This window comes from Physeter macrocephalus, chromosome 4 (assembly GCF_002837175.3).
Source record: "Physeter macrocephalus isolate SW-GA chromosome 4, ASM283717v5, whole genome shotgun sequence".
Lineage (NCBI taxonomy): Eukaryota > Metazoa > Chordata > Mammalia > Artiodactyla > Physeteridae > Physeter > Physeter macrocephalus.
This window is the reverse complement of record NC_041217.1, coordinates 22,746,525-22,770,341: the sequence shown is the minus strand read 5'-3', so window position 1 is coordinate 22,770,341 and position 23,817 is coordinate 22,746,525. Positions and strand designations below refer to the sequence as shown.

The 23,817-nt window shown below is 37.4% G+C and overlaps 1 protein-coding gene across 2 annotated transcripts in view; it reads left to right on the top strand.

The window, feature by feature from the left end:
- Window positions 1-23,817, top strand: part of WDR26 (WD repeat domain 26) — a 39,827-nt gene that overhangs the window by 13,253 nt on the left and 2,757 nt on the right. For both annotated transcript variants that reach the window (XM_007111471.4, XM_007111472.4), the window contains exons 6-13: window positions 128-284; window positions 5,962-6,100; window positions 11,620-11,760; window positions 15,597-15,716; window positions 18,404-18,549; window positions 18,858-18,936; window positions 19,211-19,340; window positions 22,958-23,143. In XM_007111471.4, coding sequence (XP_007111533.1) covers window positions 128-284; window positions 5,962-6,100; window positions 11,620-11,760; window positions 15,597-15,716; window positions 18,404-18,549; window positions 18,858-18,936; window positions 19,211-19,340; window positions 22,958-23,143 — 1,098 coding nt within the window. The remainder of the gene's footprint in view (window positions 1-127; window positions 285-5,961; window positions 6,101-11,619; window positions 11,761-15,596; window positions 15,717-18,403; window positions 18,550-18,857; window positions 18,937-19,210; window positions 19,341-22,957; window positions 23,144-23,817) is intronic.

The following is a 23,817-nucleotide window of genomic DNA, read 5'->3' as shown; positions in this document are numbered from 1 at the left end:
ACATGATATTATTACAGTAAGGGCAGGTACAGCAGAAGATGAGTCAGATGTCCTAAATCAAAGTAAACTGTTTTGTTCTTTTAATTTTAATTTTTATTTCTCTTTTTAAAAATATCTTCTATTAAAGCCTATTTACCACCATCAGTGATGCTTCCTCCACGGCGTTTACAGACTCTCCTGCGGCAGGCAGTGGAACTACAAAGGGATCGGTGCCTATATCACAATACGAAACTTGATAATAATTTAGATTCTGTGTCTCTGCTTATAGATCATGTTTGTAGTAGGTAAGAGAAAAACTTCTTACATTCTAAAGTAGGCTAACCTTTTATGGTCTCACTTATGAACTTTATTAAAATGTTTTTTTAGAGTTTTATCATGTCACCATAAAACAGTTCATGTTTGCTTTAGCATTCACAAGTACAGCTAGAACTCTTGAAGTTGACAATTACGAGAAATTTGTATATGTTTATATAGGAAACCAGTCCTTGAGAACTGAAGCTGGAAAGCCTGTTTTGCCTTTATTTGCCTGTGGGTTTGGTTGGTCATTTTCTGTATCTGGCCATTTTTTTAAGGATTTGTAAGTGATATTGTATAAGAATACCAGTGATTGAAGTGTTTACTGTCCTTGGATGCCAGAGATCACTTAGTGATTTTTTTTTTTTTTTTCCTGGACATTATGGCTGTTTTAACTATGGCCCAAATTATTTTCTGCTCGTAAAGGTCATGGAAATACTTTTTTCATAATGAAAGTTCTGCTTTTTAGTTGAAAGTGACCTTTCAACTAGAAATGTTAAGAGCAACAGGTATTAACTTTCTGGCTTGGGTTTTATCATACCTACCCATCTATATAATTTAACTTTGAAGAATTCGGGCTTCACTTTTGATGTTAGGAGTGTTTTGAGTAAAAATGTCCCTACTGTTTGAACAGTGATCTCCAAAATTTCAGCAGAGCTTTAATTTCTAAGATACTGAAAAACAAATTGTGAAATCTTTCAAACTCCAGGAAGAAAATTATTTGGGTCTGGTGAACCAGACATAACAGCTGCAGTGCACATGCTCAGTTTCTTTTGTCAAATATCCTCAGAGAACTACTGAAAATAACACGCATAGGAAGAACAAAAGTGTATAAGTATGAGATCTTTGGAAAAACAAGGAATTTCGGAATAACCATAGAACTCATAGATGTGTGCATATATGCACTACGATTTAAGATCATCTTTTCCTTGGGCATAAACTACTTTCAAATGTAGTTGAATTGTCACTTCACCCTCCCCCATTGCAATTTAAAAAATAGTAATAATTGAACTATTGCCATAAATTACTTAAGTCTAAGTTATCTTAAAGTATTGGATAATTACTTGGTGCACTTAAAGAAAGTGATTAGAGATGTTTTTCCTTTATCCCTTGTTATTCTTTAACTTTGTTCTCTGATTTGCTTATGAGAATTTTTAAGTCTTTTCATTTAAGTTGAATAGAGGTGGGCGGAGATAATAGATTAAAAGGCTATCTGGTTTCATATTTTATAGCTCCTTTAGGGAATTTGAGATCAGTGTTAAAATTAAGGCAATTGGGCTTCCCTGGTGGCGCAGTGGTTGAGAGTCCGCCTGCCGATGCAGGGGACACAGGTTCGTGCCCCGGTCCGGGAAGATCCCACATGCCGCGGAACGGCTAGGCCCGTGAGCCATGGCCGCTGGGCCTGCGCGTCCGGAGCCTGTGCTCCGCAATGGGAGCGACCACAACAGTGAGAGGCCCGTGCACCGCCAAAAAAAAAGAAAAAAAAATTAAGGCGATTGTGAACCCGAATTTTTTTTTGGTTCATGAATTTATTGCTGGTGGAATACATTGAAAGGTATATATGGTAGACTTCATGGTTTAGGAGGTGTCAGTAAGTTGAGAGCTTGCCTTCCTGTTTGGAAACTGCAATGTTATGAGCACATGACCTACATTTTTCTTAAGTGCTTTAATTTCTATACCAGTACCTGTGAAAGTAAATGATGGACAGTATTTAGTCTGACTTTTTCCAACCCTCAGATCAGGGATCAAACTCCTAACCTGCATAGAAAGCACTCTGAAGTTTTACATAAGAATGAAAGTGTTATTGCTCCTCAGAAATAACCATTGATGATTGGAAGGTCTTCCCTGTAATCTTCTGAAAACAAAACAAAACTTTGATTCTGTGCTCTTCCTGGTTATTACTGCCCACGCCCCCCTCCCCCCTCCATAGAGCTAACTTCTTAAAATAGTTGCTTTCCTTGCTACTTCTTCACCCTTCAGATTTCTGTAGTATTAGGGTTTGTGCAGCCAGCACAACACCAGAACTGTTCCTGATGTTGGTAAAGAACAACATCTTTATTAAATCCAATGGCTACTTTCCAGCCTACATCTTAGCATTTCTATAGCATTTGACTGCTTTGCCTTGAAGCTTTTCCTTTGACTTCCAAAACATTCCAGACTCGGTTTTACTCCTGGCTACTCCTCAGGCTCCTCCTCTTTCCCTGTCCCTTTAACAAGTTTGTGTTCCAGAACTGTGTTTCCTTTCTCACCCTACTCTTCCTGTTGAGGTTATACTTACATGATTCTAATGACCCCTAGGTCTGGGCTAGAGCTACAGAACTATCTCCTAGGGCTTCCCTGGTGGCGCAGTGGTTGCGCGTCCGCCTGCCGATGCAGGGGAACCGGGTTCGCGCCCCTGTCTGGGAGGAGCCCACATGCCGCGGAGCGGCTGGGCCCGCGAGCCATGGCCGCTGAGCCTGCGCGTCCGGAGTCTGTGCTCCGCAACAGGAGAGGCCACAGCAGAGGGAGGCCCGCATACCACACACACAAAAAAGAACTATCTCCTAAGCCTTAGACCTTAATACAACAGTGTGGATATTACACAAGTACTGTAAGTGCAACATCTCAAACAAGTATTTCCCTGTCCTCTCACTTATCCCTGCAAAGTCTGTTTTTCCTATTGAATTCCCTCTCTCAGTGAAAGGCTTCCATCTACCCAGTTTCTCCAAGGAGTCAGCCTTGACTTTTTACTCTGGGGAGACACTAAGTGGGAGGATAGATGTCAGGCACTAGCTAAGTCAGTGTATATAGTCTTTAGAGTGCGTTGTGCCCTTTATTGCTGAACTGGGAAAATAGAACCTAAATTTTATGTAATTGCTGGTGTTCCTGACTCATCTGAAAGTCTTCAAAATAAAAGTTGATATTTTTTATTGTTTGTTTTACTCCCTTTTAGAAACTACATTTTAGCACTGAAACTAGAAAACTGTATTTTCGGAATTAAATCTTAGCATTTAAATCTAAATACCGGCCTTCTTTAATCTCTGGAGAATAAAGAATTGATTATGAAAATGTGAACTGTAACTTTTTTTTTATCTTGATCAGCACTGAAGAAATTTCATTAGATTGTATATTATTCATATTTTTCACAATTCATGCATACATATTTTTGGTGAAATTTGATCAGTAAGGGACAGGAATTTTCTTGTTAAATAATTCTGTGGGGTTTTTTCCACCAGCAAACAGTGGAAGAATGTTTCCACAGATAGCTGCTTATAGGTATTATTTTTTAGTAAAGGATCATAAAATATTTATAGAGTGTTAAGATTTATAAAATGTTAAGGTTTAGCTTGATTAAAATGCTCCTTTTTTTTCAGTTTGATTTGGGAAGGTACTGATATTTTTAACAAATCTTAAAATTTTAAATTTACTTGAAAACAAAGACATGTAAACTCTTATCACTTTATATGCTCTAAAATTAGCCTTTCAATAAACTAGAGGTTGTTAATTAGTCTTTTTAAAAGATTATTTAAGTAATAATAAAATAATGACAATTTAAATACCACCTTGACATTCAGATACAGCTGACTGTCAATAATCTGGTTGCCTTGCACCCTGTAATTTTGATTATGAATCATTCCTTCCTTAAGGACATTTTGCTGCTCTGATTTTAGATATATCTTTATTCATGATCAACTTCAGCCATTTGAATTATTGTGTATTTTATGCCTAGGTATATAGTGTTTCTCACTGAATAAATATTGACTATTACCCATAGGAGGGGAAAAATCATTTTTGATTTAGAAGTACTTACTTGATTGAAATTTTATCCAGCAGTGTCTTGAAAAATATGATTTGAAAAATGATATTTGGAAAGAAAACTGACCCTGGAGTCAGCTATAGGTTTAAATCCTAGTTCAGTTATTTATCAGTTTGATATCTGTTAAGTTACTTGCTCTCCTTGAGCCTCCTGAAAATGGGGCTACTACTTGCCTTGCCAAGGTAGTTTTGAGAATTAACACTACTGTATGTAAAGCATGTAGCGCAGTCCTTGGCATCTAGTAGGTGCTTAATAAATGTAAACTGGAATTGACTATGTTTCAGTTCAGATATAGACTAATATTTTAATATTAAAGCAATTTATAGTTAGACAGTCTAAAAGTTTAAAGCAGTCTCCAAGTAGCCAACTGCTAAGGTACATTACCATGTGTGCCAGATAAAGAATGTTAATTTAATTTACTTTTAAATACATATTGCCGATCAGCCTGGTGAATTGACAGAGTATGTTTTTAAATTATAGATTGGTTGGGGGAAAAAAATAGAGAAGACCATTTTTTAAAACAAACTTAAAAGTTTACCCATTAATGTTTAAGTAACTTTTTTACAATACAGATCTGTACTGTCCCAACAGTAGCCATTAATTACATGTAGCCATTTAAATGTAAAGGAAAAGTCATTCAAATTAAAATTAAATGAAAAAAATCTTAAGTTCCTCAAGTGTGCTAGCCACCTTTCTAGTGCGCTAGCCACCTTTCAAGTGCTCAATGGCCACATACAGGTAGGGTTATCAGATTGGACAGTACAGTTATATAACATTGGTATTATCACAGAAAGCTCTATTGGACAGTCCTGATGTAGAAACTGGAAAAGGATAAAATGGTTTTTAAAAGTGAGTGCTTAATGAGAATAGTCATTCTTAGGATAATGTTATCCTCTTTAACTTAGGAAATTTAATCATAGAATTCTTTACCCTTAATGTATGAAAACTGCAACTTACAAAGTACTGGCTGAGCGTCAGACTCAGTCTAAATGCTTTACATTCATTATCTCATCCTTGTAAAAGGAATTCTATAACGCAAGTACCCTTGTCTGTCTTTATTTTATGACTGGAAAAATTGAGATTTAGAGAGATTAAATAAGTTTCCCAGGATCACAGCTAGTAAGTGGCCAGGATTTGAACCTAAGTCTCTCAGACTCTACTGCTCCCATTCTTAAGGCTTTACTCTTGACCACTACAGCCTCTACCATGTATTGCACTTCTCCTGTGCTGTCCCCATGATAATACTAGTAATCACTTTTGAATAGCTGTTACATTCCAGCAACTTCAGATGTGTTTCTCATCCTTACAGGAACCCTAAGAACCTTGTTAGGTATATATTCATCTCGTTTTATAGATGAGAGAACTGAGACTCAGAGGAGTTAAATGACTTGGAAAAGATACTAAAGCTTGTGACCCAAAATTGTCTGGCTACAGTGCCTGTTCTGTTTGTTATGCCAAATTGCTTTTATATAAATGGAAATGTACATTATTTCTTCTAGAACAGCCTGATGCCAGCCCACTTATACAGACAAATATGAAGCCCTGATTGTTAATTTTTATTTATATGAATTGACTTAATCAGACCAAAAATTCTCTTTAATCTTGAGGGTGTGGGGGAAAGGATAAATTGTAAATTGAAGCAGACTTTAGGTTACTGATTTCCCCTAAGATTGCCTTGACTAATGTTATAGTATTTTCTTTTTCAATATAACCAATATAAATGTGATTCTTAGGATTTACAAATGCATTCATATCTTATTTTGAAAGTTTTTGGTCTTCAAAGAAGTTTCATCAGTTGTTTAACTTTTTTCATTATTATTACTCTTAATCTATTTTAAAAGAATAATTATTTGTGGACTTATTTGTTTTAGGAGGCAGTTCCCATGTTATACTCAGCAGATACTTACGGAGCATTGTAACGAAGTGTGGTTCTGTAAATTCTCTAACGATGGCACTAAACTAGCAACAGGATCAAAAGATACGACAGTTATCATATGGCAAGTTGATCCGGTATGTACTCCAGTATGAGTGTTTAGATTGCAAAAAGTAGTTTTTAATCTAATTGATTGAGTACATATTTTTAAAGTATGTGTATATAAATAGCATTCTTTTCCAAGAGCATTTTTTGTCATCTTTATCATGTCTTATCTCTTTCTGTGTTGTTTAGGTAATATATACAGATTAATATTATCAAAGTTGTTGAGCGTTATGTGCTAGGATTGTACTTAGTCTGTGCGTGCATTATCTAGTTTTATCCTCTGAATAACGCTGTGAGATTCTAATATCTCCTGTTTCCGATGAGGAAACCAAGATAAAAGTTAAATGCCCAGGCCCTCACAGCTTATAAGTGGCAGAGTTAGACTAAAATCCAGGAATACTTTTACTCCAGACCTACTGCTCTTAATGTCTCTGCCAGTTTGTTGTCTTTGTTAATATTGATTTACAGATTGATACAATGTCCATTCTGTCACTGGTTAGAAAAGACACGTTACCATTTTGCCTTCTGAAACCCTTCATTATCTTCTGTAATTTGTGGAACCTCTGTTAAACACCCCCCCCATCTCTTCCTCCCCCAGTGATACATACGAAAAGTACTGTATTCTGGATTTAAAATTCTAAGTTCTCTCTAAAATTAGATTTGTCTTTGTTTATAACCAGGTGACCTACAGATTTGTAGAGATAAGTGTTTCCATTTCTTTCAGCCAATTAAGCATTTATCGAGCAATCAGGGAAGCACATGACTTCAAATAGGTTAGGGAGATGTATTTGGTATAGGAGTCATTCACCTAAAATCAGAAATTATAAATAATCTTATTTTAAAATTTAGAATTAGAATATGATATTAGCCCACAATAAAGTTTTGAACTCCTGTGTTGAAAAAATAGAGAAAGGGGGCCATAGAAGGAAATATTTTAAAAAGAAGAGAATCAAATTTGAGAGCATACATCAATTCTTGTGTACCTGCAATATGCTATGAATGAAGAAAGGTAAATAAGATCTACTCTTTGCCTTAAATCAGGCATTCTTTCCCTTTCATTGTACCATGTACTCTGGCAGTCTGAACCCTGTGGACTCCTCCTCAGAATAATGTTTTTAAATGCATAAACCAAAACACATAGGAAGCCCAAGTATATATTATGTATTAACTACAAAGGAAACCCAATTATATTGAAATATAGTTATCAAAATAGTACAAAAACAGATACAGTATAATAATAATGCTGCTTTTTTATTAACATATTAAGTAACAAATTCTAGCAGCAGATCTGATAGCTACAAGAATTTTGAAGTAGTGACAAGCATAAATAATGTTTTGAGATACCTGCAACAACTATAATATGATGTGAAGATACTTGAGATTTCTATTATTAACAGTCACCTAATACGACCTAATATAATACTTGATACTACCTTGCTTGTTAACTGCCTGCATTCAAGATGGAAGGAAATAACTGAACTTCAGTCTGTGGTTAGTGAAAATAAAGGTGTGCATTTTCAAGTACAAGGACTGCTGCTTCTATCCCTGGATGACTCCTTTAGATCTCAGGTTAAGAACCTCTGTGAAAGGAATGCACAGTTTAGAAAGGGAAATTAAATACATTGAAATAAGAATCATACAATATATGTAAACTATTGTGAAAGCACCAAGTAGCTTCACAGGTTAGGACTACCTCATTTGAGGCTTGCTGTGCATAGCACAGGTGGAGACAGGAAAAGGAAGAGAGGGACCTTCCCTTCCTTTCTCCCCACCCCCAGGTAAGAGAATAGGATGACTAAGGCAAAGCATGGGAAAAATGACTAGAAAAATAGGTTGGAATCCAATCATAGCCTTTGAATACTATTATGAGGAGTATTTTTGTTCAGTAGTTATTTGCAAGATGTCTGAAAAGAAAGCAACAATATCAAAACTTCTTTTATTATGTTTTTTCTTCTAGCAGCAGTGTGTAAGAGTCCCTTTTGTTTAGCAAGTATTTATTGAGTGGCACACTGCTGTGTGCCAGGCCTTTTGATAGAGAGAAGTCACCCTGGGCTCCTGATAATACAGTGTGCTGGAACTGGAAAGCAAGGGAAAGTTAAGACAAGTGAAGTCTTGGGTGAAGGAGAAGTAAGTAATTATTTAGGCAAAACCAGTTACACCTGGTCTTTGGGTGAAAGATAATGTGGCTGGACATTTGGACAAAGAGATTTTGTAGACCAGGAGATGAGGTTAGTGAAGTAAGTCGCAACCAGATCGAGGAGGATCTTTGTACGCTAAGGAGTTCAGACTTTTATGCCAATGTTTCCCAAAGTGTTTCTGTGAGAATACTGTTTATGCAAGATGTTAATAGGTGTTATATGTAAAGGGCTTTCATGGCCAGATTAGCTTAGGAAATGCAGAGTTAATGCTTACATTCATAGACTTTGGTATCATGATATTTTGTTATGTCAAATACTATTTGAAAAACTTGTTAAGAAAATTGGTGCTCTTTTGGAGTATGTGTTTTGTGTGTGTACTTTTAATGGATAGAAAAAAGAATGTATAGAGAACCTTAAGATTTCAATTGGTGTGATTCCAATGCCTAGTTTCCTTTAACAGGTTTTCTTACCTTTGCCCCCAAAAAGGAATTCCCCTGCCCAAAATCCAAGCAAAGTTAAGTGGGTTCCATGAACACAGTATTACCACTTGGAATATCTTACTATAGAGATATTGTACTTTGGAAGATACAATATTAATATTCTCATTTGTTTTCAACTTCTTCTTTTACAGCAGCGGTCCCCAACCTTTTTGGCACCAGGGACCGGTTTCGTGGAAGACAGTTTTTCCACGGGGTGGCGGGGTCGGGGGGGAGATGGTTCAGGCGGTGATGCGAGCGACGGGGAGCGGCAGGTGAAGCTTCGCTGGCTCGCCCGCCGCTTGCCTCCTGCTGTGCGGCCTGGTTCCTAACAGGCTGCAGACTGGTGTCGGTCCGGGGGTTGGGGACCCCTGTTTTACAGGGTTGTATTTTTTAATTAATGTGCATGAAACAGTTAGTTTTTGGTTTTTGGTTTTTTTTTTATTGGAGTGTAATCGCTTTACCATGTTGTGGTAGTTTCTCCTGTACAACGAAGTGAATCAGCTGTATGTATACATATATCCCCTTCCTCTTGGACCTCCTTCCCATCCCCTCCCCCCATCCCCTCCCCCATCCCCTCCCCGCATCCCACCCATCTAGGTCATCACGGAGCACCAAGCTGAGCTCCCCGTGCTACACGGCAGGTTCCCGCTAGCTATCTGTTCTACACATGGTAGTGTATTTATGTCAAACCTCATCTCCCAATTCATCCCACCCTCTCCTTCCCCACTGTCCACATGTCCATTCTCTACGTCTGCGTCTCTCTTCCTGCCCTGGAAATAGGTTCGTCTGTACTATTTTTCTAGATTTCACATATATGTGTTAATATACAATATTCGTTTTTCTCTTTCTGACTTACTTCACTTTGTATGACAGACTCTAGGTCCAGCCACATTTCTACAAATGACCCAATGTCATTCCTTTTTATGGCTGAGTAATATTCCATTGTGTTATATGTACCACATCTTTATCCATTCATCTGTCGATGGCCATTTAGTTTTTGAGTTAAATACTTCTGTAGTCGTAGTAGTTTGTCATTAGTTTAGAAGCAAATCTTTGTGTAGATCTAAAGCACCACTATGAATGAAAGTTTGTTTCTAGAAGATCTTGAACTAGTCCAAAAGACCTGACTTGCTTATTAAATTATGCAAGCCACTTTGACCTAATGGTACTGTGATCTAATACTCCATACCTATTGTCATCTTTCCGAAGAAGAATCAGAAGTAATTACATTGTGAACTGTTGAATTTTGTCAAACAAATTCCCAGTCTTGTTTTAGCAGGCTAGTTCCAGACCCATTTCTAACTGCTTGTGGGTCATCACCATTGGAATTTCCCCCAGGCTTAAAACTGGTCTGTAAGTCTTTAGCCAAATTCCTGCTTCCTCTATTCACTGTCCGTATCCATCCTTATCCCCTAAAGCAGAAATTTAGAGGTTATCTTTGAACATTTCTTGTCTCATCCTGTCATGTCAGTTTTATGTCCCATGTGTATTTTGATCTGACCTCTTTCAGTCCTGACCATGTTAGTTTAGGGCCTCATTTTTTGTCTTAACTATATGGCTGCTATGTTGGCTCATTAGGGGTGTCCTTATCCTGTGTCTCTTCGTTCTGATTCATCTTCCACACTGTTGTATGAGTTCTTTTCCTAAAACCAAGTATATTATGTATTCCCAAGCTTAAAAATCATAAGTGGCTCTTCACTCACAGGATAAAATTTAACCCTTTAGCCTAAAATAATGATGTCAGGTTTTCCAGTCTTGTCACTTGCCACTTCAATGTTTGCACTATATATAGTTCATCCTGTAAAGCTTCAGAGTTGGGCACCTCAGGTTCAAATCCCTGGTGGTAGCTGGTATCAACAAAGGCAAGTTTGTAACCTTTCTGAACCTTCAGTTCCTTCCCTGAAATACAGGGGAGGAGAATTAATACTTAAGCTTGTAGATTTATGAGGTTTAAATGAGATATTGTTTGTGGATAGTGCTATTACTGATCAGCACTAAATAAGTGATAGCTCTGCTGGTGGGAGTGTAAAACGGTTCAAACACTTGGAAAACAGTTTGGCAGCTCCTCAAAATGTTTAGCACAGAGTTGGCATATGACCCAGCAATTCTACTCCTATATATAGACCCAAGAGAAATAAAGACAGGTCTGCACAAAAACTCGTACATAGTTGTAGCAGCATTATTCATAATAGCCAAAAAGTGGAAACAATCCAGATGTTGGAAAATACGGTGTAGTTGTAAAATGGAATGTTACTCAGCAACTAAAAGGCATAAAATACTGTTATATTCCGCAACATGGATGAACCTGAAAACATCATGCTAAGTGAAAGAAGCCAATTACAAAAGACTTAGATGTTGTATGATTTCATTTATATGGAATGTCCAGAACAGGCAAATCCATAGAGTAAGTCGGGTTGCCAGCGCTGGAGGGAGGGAGAATGGGACATAACTGCTAATGAGTATGGGGGTTCTTTTTGGGGTGATGAAAATGTTCTCAAGTTAGGTAGTAGTGATGGTTGCACAATCTGTGAATATACTAAAAGCCACTGAATCGTATACTTTAAAAAGGGTGAATTTTATGGTAAGTTATATCTCACTAAAACTGACTTAAAAAGGAGGGGGTTAGCTTCTATTATACCTGTTTTCAGTTTCCTTGAAAGCCTCATAAGGACAAGGTCTGTGTCTTTATTTCCATCTAGCACACAATGCCCTTGTGTGTAGTAGATGCTTAACAGATACTGCAGCATGAACGAGTCTTTATGAAGCAAGCTGTTAGAGCTTCAGTTGCGGGGGAAATTGGTGAAATCTGTGGAAATGTCCTCAGATTAAATTATATTATCAAAGTGCATCTTTGCAGCTGTTTAAGTTCTTGTGCCCAAAAACCAGGGACTTTAGGAATTGGAGTTAACTAAGTTGTCTTGTTTTCCTTCCTAGGATACACACCTGCTAAAACTGCTTAAAACTTTAGAAGGACATGCTTACGGTGTTTCTTATATTGCATGGAGTCCAGATGACAACTATCTTGTTGCTTGTGGCCCGGATGACTGCTCTGAGCTTTGGCTTTGGAATGTACAAGTGAGCAAATTTCATCCTTGGTTTAGTCTTTAAAGTATAGTCATACTGCATGTATTCATTGTAACTTTATTCATGATCTGTAGACCAGCATCATTCAACCTAAATTACTATGATGTATCTCTTGTAAAAGATAATTTGTCAGATGGAACCCAGGTGTCCAGATTTATACTAAATTTAAATATTACGTTGAGCATAGTAGCATTTTTGACAGAATGATCAGTAGGTATTTTTAGGGATGTTGTACTTTGTAGTGTATAATTTGTACTATTTACTGTAGTACTTTGTACCTCAAAAAAGACTTTACAGTTGTTTTACAGTTGCACAGTTGTACACGAAACTTACCTTTCAAGTGTGAAAACATTGACATTATACCAAATTTTCCATTCTGATGGCAGTTGCACCATCTCCTTGCCTATATTTAATGTTCCAATCTCGTTTAGTAAATTTAAATTAAGTTTTCAGTACTTATTATTAAGGGTTTTATTACGGTTTCTAAATGAAAACTTGAACACTTTATCTAGGGTCCCATTTTAGAAAAACTCAGCACTAAGTTCACTCCATTATCTACAGACTCTATTTTGGAAACCTTGTAGTTATCATTTAAAATTATTTTTTAAACTTCTGTAAGGTGACTGGTTAGGTGATTTTGCGGGAGGAAGGGTTGTTTTGGTTGGTTTTTTTGTTTTTTGTTTTTTTTTTTTAATAACAGACGTTTCTTTTCTTGTTTTTTTTTTTTTTTTTTTTTCTTTGCCGCGCCGCGCGGCCTGCCGGATCTTAGTTCCCCGTCCCGGGCTCCACCCCCCCCCCCCCTTTAATAACAGACGTTTCTTTTCTTGTTTTTTTTTTTTTTTTTTTTTCTTTGCCGCGCTGCGCGGCATGCGGGATCTTAGTTCCCCGACCAGGGATCAAACCCCTGCCCCCTGCAGTGGAAGCACTGAATCTTAACCACTGGACCACCAGGGAAGTCCCGTTCTTTGGTTTTTTAACCTCTAGGCAGGTGAATAGTTCAGGCTGTGGGTTTGAGTGTAAAAGTGTAAGTTGATGGGATATGATTTTGAGTTTGAGGACCTATAAGTAAGTTGATTTTTACCGAGAGAGTGAAGATAGAGCCCCATAGAAATGACTCAAACAATAAGGTGGTATAGAGGACAGATGAATACTAAGATGTACCTGAAGATGACGTGCCATAAATCTAATTCTACAGTAAGATTTCTATTTCAGCCCAGCTTTTTATTAAGAAAATTTCCAAACACTGAGAAAGGTTGAAAGATGAGTACAGTGATGACAGTGATGACCTATATGCTGGCCACCCTAGATTCAACAGATGTTACTAACATATTGTGTGTACATACATACATGCATGCATACAAACGTACGTACTTATATATCCATACCCAAAACATCTGGAAGTAAATTAAGATGATATTTTACTCCTTAATATTTAAGCACCTATCTCCTAAAAAATAACATTCTCCTACATAATCAAATGCCATTATCTTATCTAAGAACATTAATTTTAATTCTCTAATGTCGAATATTCATTTCATAATTTTAAAATCCTCAGTTGTTCCCAAAATGTCTTTATGCCATTTTTATCAAACCGGTGTTGAATCAGTGTTGTATTTATGATTGGGCTCGGGGGTGGCAAAGCACAGAATAGATTGGATGGCTTCTCAATGAAACAGGCTTGAAGTGAATCTGACCTAAATGAAAATTTTTTTTTTCCATTAAAGTTTTTTTCCCCCCTCAAAGGGAGGCGAGGTACATAGTCATAATTCCTGTAATAGAGACTCAATTTATAGGGCCTGTGTAATCTTCCTTTGAGTCAATTTTGAATTTCTGGACACTTAAACTATGTTCTAGCTTAACTGTTTTACTGTGCATTACGTTACATAGACTTGTTCTAAAAGAGTGGTCCTTTTAAGTCAGTTTTCAAATTGCTCCTTTGTGTTTTTAGGTAGATGCCTAATTACAGGTTTCCCCTGCTACCTGAAAAGTAGAGTGTTCCTGTGGAATGTTTCATAAGCTGAAATGGCGTAAAGCAGCGGTCCCCAACCTTTTTGGCACCAGGGACCGGTTTCGTGGAAGACAGTTTTTCCACGGATGGGGCGGGTGGGGCAAGGGGACGGCTCAGGCGGTACTGCGAGCGATGGGGAGCGGCAGATGAAGCTTCCCTCGCCTGCCTGCCGCCCCCCTCCTGCTGTGCGGCCCGGTTCCTAACAGGCCAGGGACCGGTACTTGTGCGCAGCCCGGGGCTTGGGGACCCCTGGCGTAAAGTGAAGAAGCAGTTAACCTTAGGACACATCTTACTAATGGATGCACGAAAGAAATCAAGATAAAGCACAGATGCTTACATAGTTCAAAGCCATGGCAGCCTGATGCTGAGATGCTGAGCGTAGTTCCCGGGAAGGAGCCTTAGCAATGCCACTCTCACTCTTCAGGGTTTGTGCTGCCTCTGTGACAGCTCATTGCAAAACACTGAACACTGTTTTCCCTTTTCACGGACTTTTTTGGTAAAAGCAAAAGTCCTCTTCGGATGTCTTTTGGTTAGCAATAACAGGTACTAATGTAGGTCTTTGTGAAAGCCACTTGGCGGAAAGTGAACTTTCGAAAAGCAGGGGATACCTGTAATGGCCTCATACACTCACGGTCCTGAGCATAACAGAGAAAAAGACTATTTCTGCCTTCAGAACTGAGTGTATTGACACATTTGTGAATAGAAAATGCTGAGGATTTAGCTGTTGCGTGTGTATTTGTGTTTCTAAACTTTTATTTTTTACCTGTTTATGTCGAGCAACCCCAAAAAATAGTGACTTGAGAGCAGTTAACAATATGTGGGAAGGATTTAAGATTGCCGAATTTTTTTTTCTTTTTCAGTGTAAGGAAGACATTCTGGTTTTTGTGCCCTCTTTGCTTTTATTACTTGGCCCCATTTCCTGATCATGCACTTTTTTTTTTTTTTTTTTTTACTTTTGATTACCCATTTCTCACAGGAAAATTATGCCCATGTACTTTTTATTGTACCAAGGGCAGCTATTATCTCTCAGATCCTGTTTCTAATCCATGAGCAAAATGGAATCAAGACTAAATTAAATGGTATGTGTCTACCTTCTAAGTTGGATAACTTAGAAAAAATAACAGGAGGATATCTGAGGGTTGTAATCAACTAAATAGTCTTGTTTAGTTGGGAATGCTTTAAAATGACTGTGCTAAACAGTACAAAAGTTCTTCATTCTTTTCTGTTACTTTTAATTGAAATAAAGTTATATATCAGAAAAATAATTTTTGTTTTTCTCTTCACATTTTCCCTACTACATTTTGAGCATCTTGAATATGAAGTTTAACATAATTTAGATTGCCTACACTCTTGGCCTAGTTTAAGGGCATAGTTTTTCTTCCTATTAATCGTGTTCTTAAGGAGTTGCTAATTGCATGAACTGCAATTTTAGAATAAAATTTATAAAGAACTATGAACTAAGGAGACGTGGAAACTCAGAAGGAATAGGTATGTAGTACTGGGCATTTCATTATCTTACTTGAGAAAAATTACATGTTTTAATTTATGAATGTAATTGATTTAAGACGAGTTCTATTGGAGTTTATCTCATATCTCTTCTTTTGGATCACATAACGCCAGGCATTGTTTGACTCCTGAGTTTTCCTTCAAGTCCTTAATTTCTCTTCTGAGTGCTATAGTCTCTTTCTCTGAGGGCAATTTAAACAGTTTATTTCTCTAATTAGAAGTATTAAACTAACCAGATATCCCAGTTACTATCTTTTTTTTCCTTTGTACATTTCCTTTAGAAGATCTCATCAACAGTTTTATTTCCTTGTAGACGGGAGAGCTAAGGACAAAAATGAGCCAGTCTCATGAAGACAGTTTAACAAGTGTGGCTTGGAATCCAGATGGGAAACGCTTTGTGACTGGAGGTCAGCGTGGGCAGTTCTATCAGTGTGTGAGTATTTAGTGCCCTCTTTCAAATGTTTGCTTATTTAAAAGCAAACTTAGTTTTGTAAAAATAAAGAATTCATTTGACTTGATATCTTTTATAAAATATACTATATGAAGAGCTGCTTTGCCATCTTTCTAGAAAAGCACTGTCCAATAGAACTTTCTGTGGATTTCTTTTTTTTTTTTTTTTTTTAACCATTTCAAGTGCTTATACAAAATATAGGCTTTTTTTTTTTTGGCTGTGTTGGGTCTGCGTTTCTGTGCGAGGGCTTTCTCCAGTTGCGGCGAGTGGGGGCCACTCTTCATCGCGGTGCGCGGGCCTCTCACTGTCATGGCCTCTCCCGTTGCGGAGCACAGGCTCCAGACGCGCAGGCTCAGTAGTTGTGGCTCACGGGCTTAGTTGCTCCGCGGCATGTGGGATCTTCCCAGACCAGGGCTCGAACCCGTGTTCCCTGCATTGGCAGGCAGATTTTTAACCACTGCGCCACCAGGGAAGCCCAAAATATAGGCTTTGAGTTTAGTAAAACATTTTAAAAAATTGTCCTACTAAACGTTTTGTTCTTTTAAATAAGTTTCTAATGTGTAGGGACAAAAAAGTTTAGTATTTAATTTCTTCGGGGTTTTTTAGCCCTTTGGATTTTTTTGTATCCCAAAAAAATGCTGAATTTCATGAGGAGACTGAGACTCTTTAAATATTTTAGGAATAAAAGTGATGATGAGTGTTACCAGAAAACTCTGCAGTCTTTATTTGAGGTATCTTCTAATCATTACCTGCCCTGTTAATCTGGAGTGTTGGGATAATAAAAATTAATAGGTAAAAAGTCTATGACAAGGTAGACTGTGATACAAATCCTGTGTCATTACTCTGTATCTAGATTCCACATCTCATATCACTACCTAGCATGGTTCTAGTAGGCCCGTCTAGATTTTTAAAACTAAAATAAGATAATAAATCCCATCAAATCATTCAGTGTAGGTCATTTTTCATAAAGACTTCTATGTAGCCACTACAGATTATCAATTTCACTAAGCTGGCTGCTAGACTCGTGGAATCTAGTGTCATATTATCTCAGCATGGTTGTAAGCCATTTCTTTCTTTTTTTGTTTGTTTTTTTTCCAGTTGTCCCAACACTCTTTATTGATATACCCATGATTTTCCAATTCTTTTTTTTTTAAATTAATTAATTAATTTTATTTTTGGCTGTGTTGGGTCTTCGTTTCTGTGCGAGGGCTTTCTCTAGTTGCGGTAAGCGGGGGCCACTTTTCATCGCGGTGCGCGGGCCTCTCACTGTCGCTGCCTCTCTTGTCGCGGAGCACAGACTCCAGACGCGCAGGCTCAGTAGCTGTGGCTCATGGGCCTAGGTGCTCCGTGGCATGTGGGATCTTCCCAGACCAGGGCTCGAACCCGTGTCCCCTGCAATGGCAGGCAGATTCTCAACCACTGCGCCACTAGGGAAGCCCCTAATTCTTTTAAAAAGTTATTTCAAGTGGTCAATACCATTGTAATGTACTAATTTAGCATTTTATTTCTGGACTTTCTCTCCATGGGCTAATACTGTACTGCATTGATTGATTGATCTAATTGACATATAACATATTAGTTTCAAGTGTACAACATAACGATTCAGTATTTGTATGTATTACAAAATGATTACCACAATAAGTCTAGTTAACGTCCATCACCATACATAGATACAAAAATTTTTTTTTGTTATGATGAGGATTTTTCTTTTTTTTTTTTTTCTGGTATGCGGGCCTCCCTCTGCTGTGGCCTCTCCCGTTGCGGAGCACAGGCTCCGGACGCGCAGGCCCAGCGGCCATGGCTCACGGGCCCAACCGCTCCGCGGCATGTGGGATCCTCCCGGACCGGGGCGCGAACCCGGTTCCCCTGCATCGGCAGGCGGACGCGCAACCACTGCGCCACCAGGGAAGCCCCTATGATGAGGATTTTTAAGATTTACTTTTAGCAACTTTCACATATGCAATACAGTATTATTAACTATAGTCACCATGCTGTACATTTTAGCATTTAAGCCATTAGTTCTTAATTCCCTGTGTTGAAGACGCATGTATGTTTCTGCTTACTTTGCCATCCCATACAGTGTTTAAACCTTCAGGATACAGGACTTTGGTAGTTCCCTAATCTATAAAATGGGAATGGGAATGCTTCTCAGAGCTTTGAATGTTCAATAAGATAATGATCCTAAGAGGTTTGCTCAGCACGTTACAAACTTGGTGACTTTTTAGAAAATGTCATAACAGATTCCTAAGTTCTATAAAATTATAATTAATGTTTTAGTAATCGTTTTCCATATCACAACTTGTGAATATTATAGGACAAGTCCCAGTATAGTGAATTTTAAAGGAATGTTTGAATTCTTTTCCAAAAGTTGTGAGACCTTAAAACTTAAGGATTCTTTCTTTGTATTTATTGTACTTAACTACGCATGGTAGGTTATTGAAGGGAAGATAGATTTACTCAGATTCTCCCCCTCCCCCTTAGGTATTGTTGTAATGAAATTTGACCTATATTCAAATTCTGATGATTAAAAACACTTATGGAACAATTAGGTTGAGATCAGTCTCAGGAAAAGACAAACATTACAAAAAGATATGCTAAGAGATTCTTTTGGTTTTGTTTGCTTTCTGAGTGCTGTTCAATAATGGAGTTAATAGTAATTTTCTCCTCAGGATTTAGATGGTAATCTCCTTGACTCCTGGGAAGGGGTGAGAGTGCAATGCCTTTGGTGCTTGAGTGACGGGAAGACTGTTTTGGCATCAGATACACACCAGCGAATTCGGGGATATAACTTCGAGGACCTTACAGATAGGAACATGTAACTATATTTTGTATCCATTAAACAACAGTTATCTGATTTATGTTAAAATAAAAGTGTAGTGGAACTTGCTTCTTCAGAAAAAGAGTTTTTTTATTATGTTTTTGGTTTTGGTTTGATAGGTAATCTGGGTGGATAGTCAGGTGGTGCTTAGTAATTATTAACTCAGATTCCTTCTCTTGACTGAAATATAGTATATAATAGTGATTACAGACAAAATTTGTGATACTTAAACATTTTGTATTTTGATAATTTGAATGTCTTGATTCTTAGTATGTTTCTTTTGACAAATTATTTTTTGGTTACAGAGTACAAGAAGATCATCCCATTATGTCTTTTACTATTTCAAAGAACGGCCGATTAGCTTTGTTAAATGTAGCAACTCAGGTGAGTTTATTAACATAATTCTCAGAAAAATTTAGCTTAGTTAAAGTTTATTGTGATTTTTAGTATATATAAACAAGTATTTGTGTGAATTCTTAAATTTCACTGCATGTGTTTGATCCTTAAGTTTGTAGAGTCAGCTAGAAATTTTTCAGTTGGCATTTCGCATAAATAGAAAATGAAAATGTTCATTAGGCAAAGGGATAGTCACAGGTAACTTTTTAAAGTTCTTTTGAGTTGAGTTAGAATAAATACCTAAATTCTCTTTTGCTTACAGGGAGTTCATTTATGGGACTTGCAAGACAGAGTTTTAGTAAGAAAGTATCAAGGTGTTACACAAGGGTTTTATACAATTCATTCATGTTTTGGAGGCCATAATGAAGACTTCATCGCTAGTGGCAGTGAAGGTAAATTGTGTCTCTGTTGGTTCACATATATTGATGGACTGAAGGTTCTATAATTCTCTCAACTTGTGAACATAGTCATGTCTCCAAACAAATTCAAGATGTTAAATCAAAAATTGTATGAGCTTTTTATCCAGTGCACTGTTAATTTCCTTTTCTTGGGATGATTTGAGTCCTCCTATTGTCACAAATTAATCGTGCCTGTTTTGGCTATGTGGAGGTGTGTTTGGTGCATGTGTCAAATCAAGATTTAGTTAAATCTTTATTCTCTCGTATGTTGACTTTGTTTTAAATAGATTTATTTTATTTATTTATTGGCGTTGGGTCTTCATTGCTGCGCACGGGCTTTCTCTAGTTGCAGCTAGTGGGGGCTCCTCTTCATTGCAGTGCGTGGGCTTCTTGTTGTGTTGGCTTCTCTTGTTGCAGAGCACGGGCTCTAGGCGTGTGGGCTCAGTAGTTGTGGCGCACGGGCTTAGTTGCTCCGTGGCATGTGGGATCTTCCGGGACCAGGGCTCGAACCCATGTCCCCTGCATTGGCAGGCGGATTCTTAACCGCTGCGCCACCAGGGAAGCCCCGACTTTTTTTCATGAGACTGATGGTTTTCAGATGTTAGTAGTATCTTAAAAATCAAGGTTAATTGTTTTACCTGATCTTGGACAAAATTGACTATAGTTAGATCTTCAGTGTTTCTTTAGTGACCAAAGAAAATAATTTAGGATTCTTATGGTCTCAGAGAAGCTGAAATTATAGAATTGTGTCTACTACCTTTTTGAATAAATTTATTCTCTGGTCTAATAACACCGGTATCTCAGGCAGGCATGTGCCTAAACTAGTCAGTCTGATTTAAAATAGAAATTGTTTACAATATGCAAGCACAAATAAGTGAGGCTGTATTAAAAGTTGGTGTACGTTTTAAGTGATAGAAACATAAATAATGGCAAATTATTGAAAATTTTCATTCAACACATTTTCTTGAGTACCCACTATACTGTTCTACAACTATAGCAGCAAATTATTTAAGTCATTTTTTAAAAAACGGATTCTAGTTTTCCAAGGTAGACCATGTTGGTAAACACCTGGTAATGTTCAATTACTGTGTAAGATGTTTCTGTTATCCCTTTTTTGACAAAAAACTGATCTCAGTAGCTAAGCGGATCACAAAGTGACACATGAGTTTTTCCTTTGTGTATAAGGTGTATTTAAGGATTAAGACAAAGAGACATTTAGGGATTTAGATTTTAACATGAAGCATATGAATTTATCTATTCTTTATTTTCCCCCAAAAAAATCAGTCAGATAAGATTGAGAAAAGAGAAGAGTGGTTTGCTAGGTAACAACTGGGAGTTCACTTCTTTCCCGTCAAAAAATCTTTTTTATCTGTTAGTTTAATCATGTTATTTTTTTCTAGGTTCTCCATTGTCTTCTAATTTGATATGATCTAAACATATTAAGCCTTCTACCTGCTTTTTAGCTCTTCCTACTGAAAGATCTCTTTCCCCTTGCTCTATTTAATCCTGCTCCTGGTAGGTTTTTTGCCTCTTAATTATGCCTCACAGTCCCCTATAGCTCTTTCTAAAAATAACATGTAGCCTGGAAGTGCTTTAAAAATATGTGTTGCTACCATTATCCCTAGTGATGCCAATCTTTTTTTTTTTTAAGCCCAAACTAACTTTAGAATTAAGCCTGATGAATAATGTAATTAAGCCACACATTATATTCTGCTTAGGGATAAAATGAAACATAACTGTGATGGAAAGGGATTAACATTCTCATGATTCAGGTGGTTTAGAATGGTTCTAAAAGTGTTTTCAACACCAAGTGGATATAGCAACTATATTATCTCCCAAGATGACCACAGTAATCCATTTGTCATTTATTGTCAGAAATATATTCCAAGAACCTTCCAAATCCCCAAATATATGAATGTCAGTATAAAATACAGCAATTAGGAAACCTTTCCCCCTAAAAGTTATGCCGTTACTCCAGCCTTTTCATTGTGCTGGAAATATATAGAAAAACTTATTTTTTACCTCTGCATAGGCACTGGATTCCCTAAACTGGTACAGTAAGCAGAGCTTGATCATAAAGCCTGTCATTCTGACCTTGACTACTTCAAATCTTAATTTTTGCTGACTGTTCAGCAAATATCCTCCTCGGGTATGTGTTCACAAATCCAAACGTAGGCAGATTTCAGTTGCATTCACACTTTTCAAGCCTGTAATCTTTCTTTGTGGACTTGCTCTGTCCAAGGGGAAACATAGCTAGTCTGGGCTTTTTTTTTTTTTTTCTTTTGCTAATTTTATTTTATTGAAAGAAAATTATTTTCAGAAATGATTGAACAATAAGTACCCTCTAGGAAAGATAAATTCAGTACTTCAGTGAGTGCCTTTTAGCTTTTGCTTCACATACTCAAAAAAATGTTCAGAGACAGTTCCAACTTTTTATCTTTGTAAGTTGAAACCAGGGCATTTTTTTTTTTTTTTTTTTTTTTTTTTACCACAAGTTTATTACCTTTTAACCACTCTGAAGTTTCCTCAGTTGGCAGCACATCCACTGAAAGTTCCCACATTGATCACATAGTTGATTGACAGATCTTCAGATAGGACACTTTTCTAATTTACCCTGAGATCCTGCCTTCTGCTGAAAAGCCATCACTTCTATTTCGTTAACTCTTTGTGGTAATACATGGTGTTTACTACGTGCTAGACTCTGTTCAAAACGCTTCTTCACGTACAGACTTACTTTATCCTCATAACATGATGAGGTAAGTACAGATCCCCGTTTACAGAGGAGTTGCAAAGAGTGGGTAGTGTGCCCAAAGTTACACGGCTGGTCAGTGATACAGGGAGCGTGTGGACTGGGTAGTCTGACTCTACAGCCCGTACTCTGAACTTCTACTCTGTACTAGTCTGTTGTTTTGTTTTACTTTGTTTTTGAAGATAAGTTTATCACAAAGTTGTCAGGGTTTTTGTTTTTTATGTTCACTTCATGAGATTACAGATAGACTACTACGAAGTCATATTATTATGCTGTTTAGCCTCACAAGTAAATTCTTGAGCAGGGCCTCCTGGATTTCAACCCCAGTGTCACCATTTACCGTCTGTTAACCATGAGCAGATCGCTTAAACTTGCAGTTCTTCAGTCGCCATCCGTAAAAGGGATAAGCATAGTGCCCGCCTCGTGATGGTGGTGAAGATTAAATAATATACTTAGTACATTATAAGCACTCAGTATTTAGCTATCATAATTGCTGTATTTGGATTTGGATACATTGCTTTTCTATCACCGCTCGTTTCCATAGAACCTGTCTCTATCCTAGATTTGTTTATATTCAGAGATCTTGACTGTGATTATGTGTTATGTACTGCAGAACATTACAGATGGATTTTGTGGTGACTTGCAAGCTAGTCAGTCATCAGCAACAGGGAAAAAACGTGTATTTTATTAAAATGGCTTTTTTCAAAAGGTAATTTGTTAAATTATTCACATTGTTTTTGTTGTCCTTTCAAGTTCTAATAAGTTATACGTTCTATGTGTAATGAGCAGTAAATTTAAAATCAGTTGGCTTTGTTAATATGTAACAACTCCCTGACTTTTCTCTGAATTACTGTTTATTCAGATCACAAGGTTTACATCTGGCACAAACGTAGTGAACTGCCAATCGCGGAGCTGACGGGGCACACACGCACCGTAAACTGTGTGAGCTGGAACCCACAGGTCCCATCCATGATGGCCAGCGCCTCAGATGACGGCACCGTTAGAATATGGGGACCAGCGCCTTTTATAGACCACCAGAATATTGAAGGTAACCATCATACAGTATCCCTGTGTTTTCTCCAGATGAAACGTTGCCCTGCTTATCATAAAGGTGTAGGTAGCATTTTTAAGCTGTACTTTATTTAAAGTGTAGGATACAATCGATTTTTTTCCCTCATTTAGAGATTGTACACTATATCTCACTCCGCAGAAGTTTAATTAATCTAAGACACAGCAGTATTTTGTTTGTCTGTTTTATTGGTGACAGTTGGGGAGAAGAAGCTGGAATGTGCCACCTCATTTACATCCCGCTAGTATTGCCACTTGCAAAATTTTACTGAAAATCGTGCGTCATCACGCAAGAAGTACTTTATACTTTCTTACCCATGAAAACTAGCTAGTATGTGAAATTTGAACAGCTTTAGAATGATCTTGATTATGGTTTTACCCTTAAAAATAAATATCTGTTAATACCAATAGAGAAAAAGAAAGGAACTAAAATGTATCATGTACCTACGTGCCAGGCAGCCTGCTAGGCCCTTTATATACACTGTCTTGTGTAACATCTTCATAGCCCTGTAAGAGAAGTAGAGAAGTGTTTTTATCCTCATTTCTGTGGATGTAAAAACTGAAGCATGGCAAGACTAGTTAACTTGTTGAGAGCTGCCATGTCTTCAAATCTAGGTCTGAAAGGTTTTTTCCACTACTTTCAGATATTTGAAG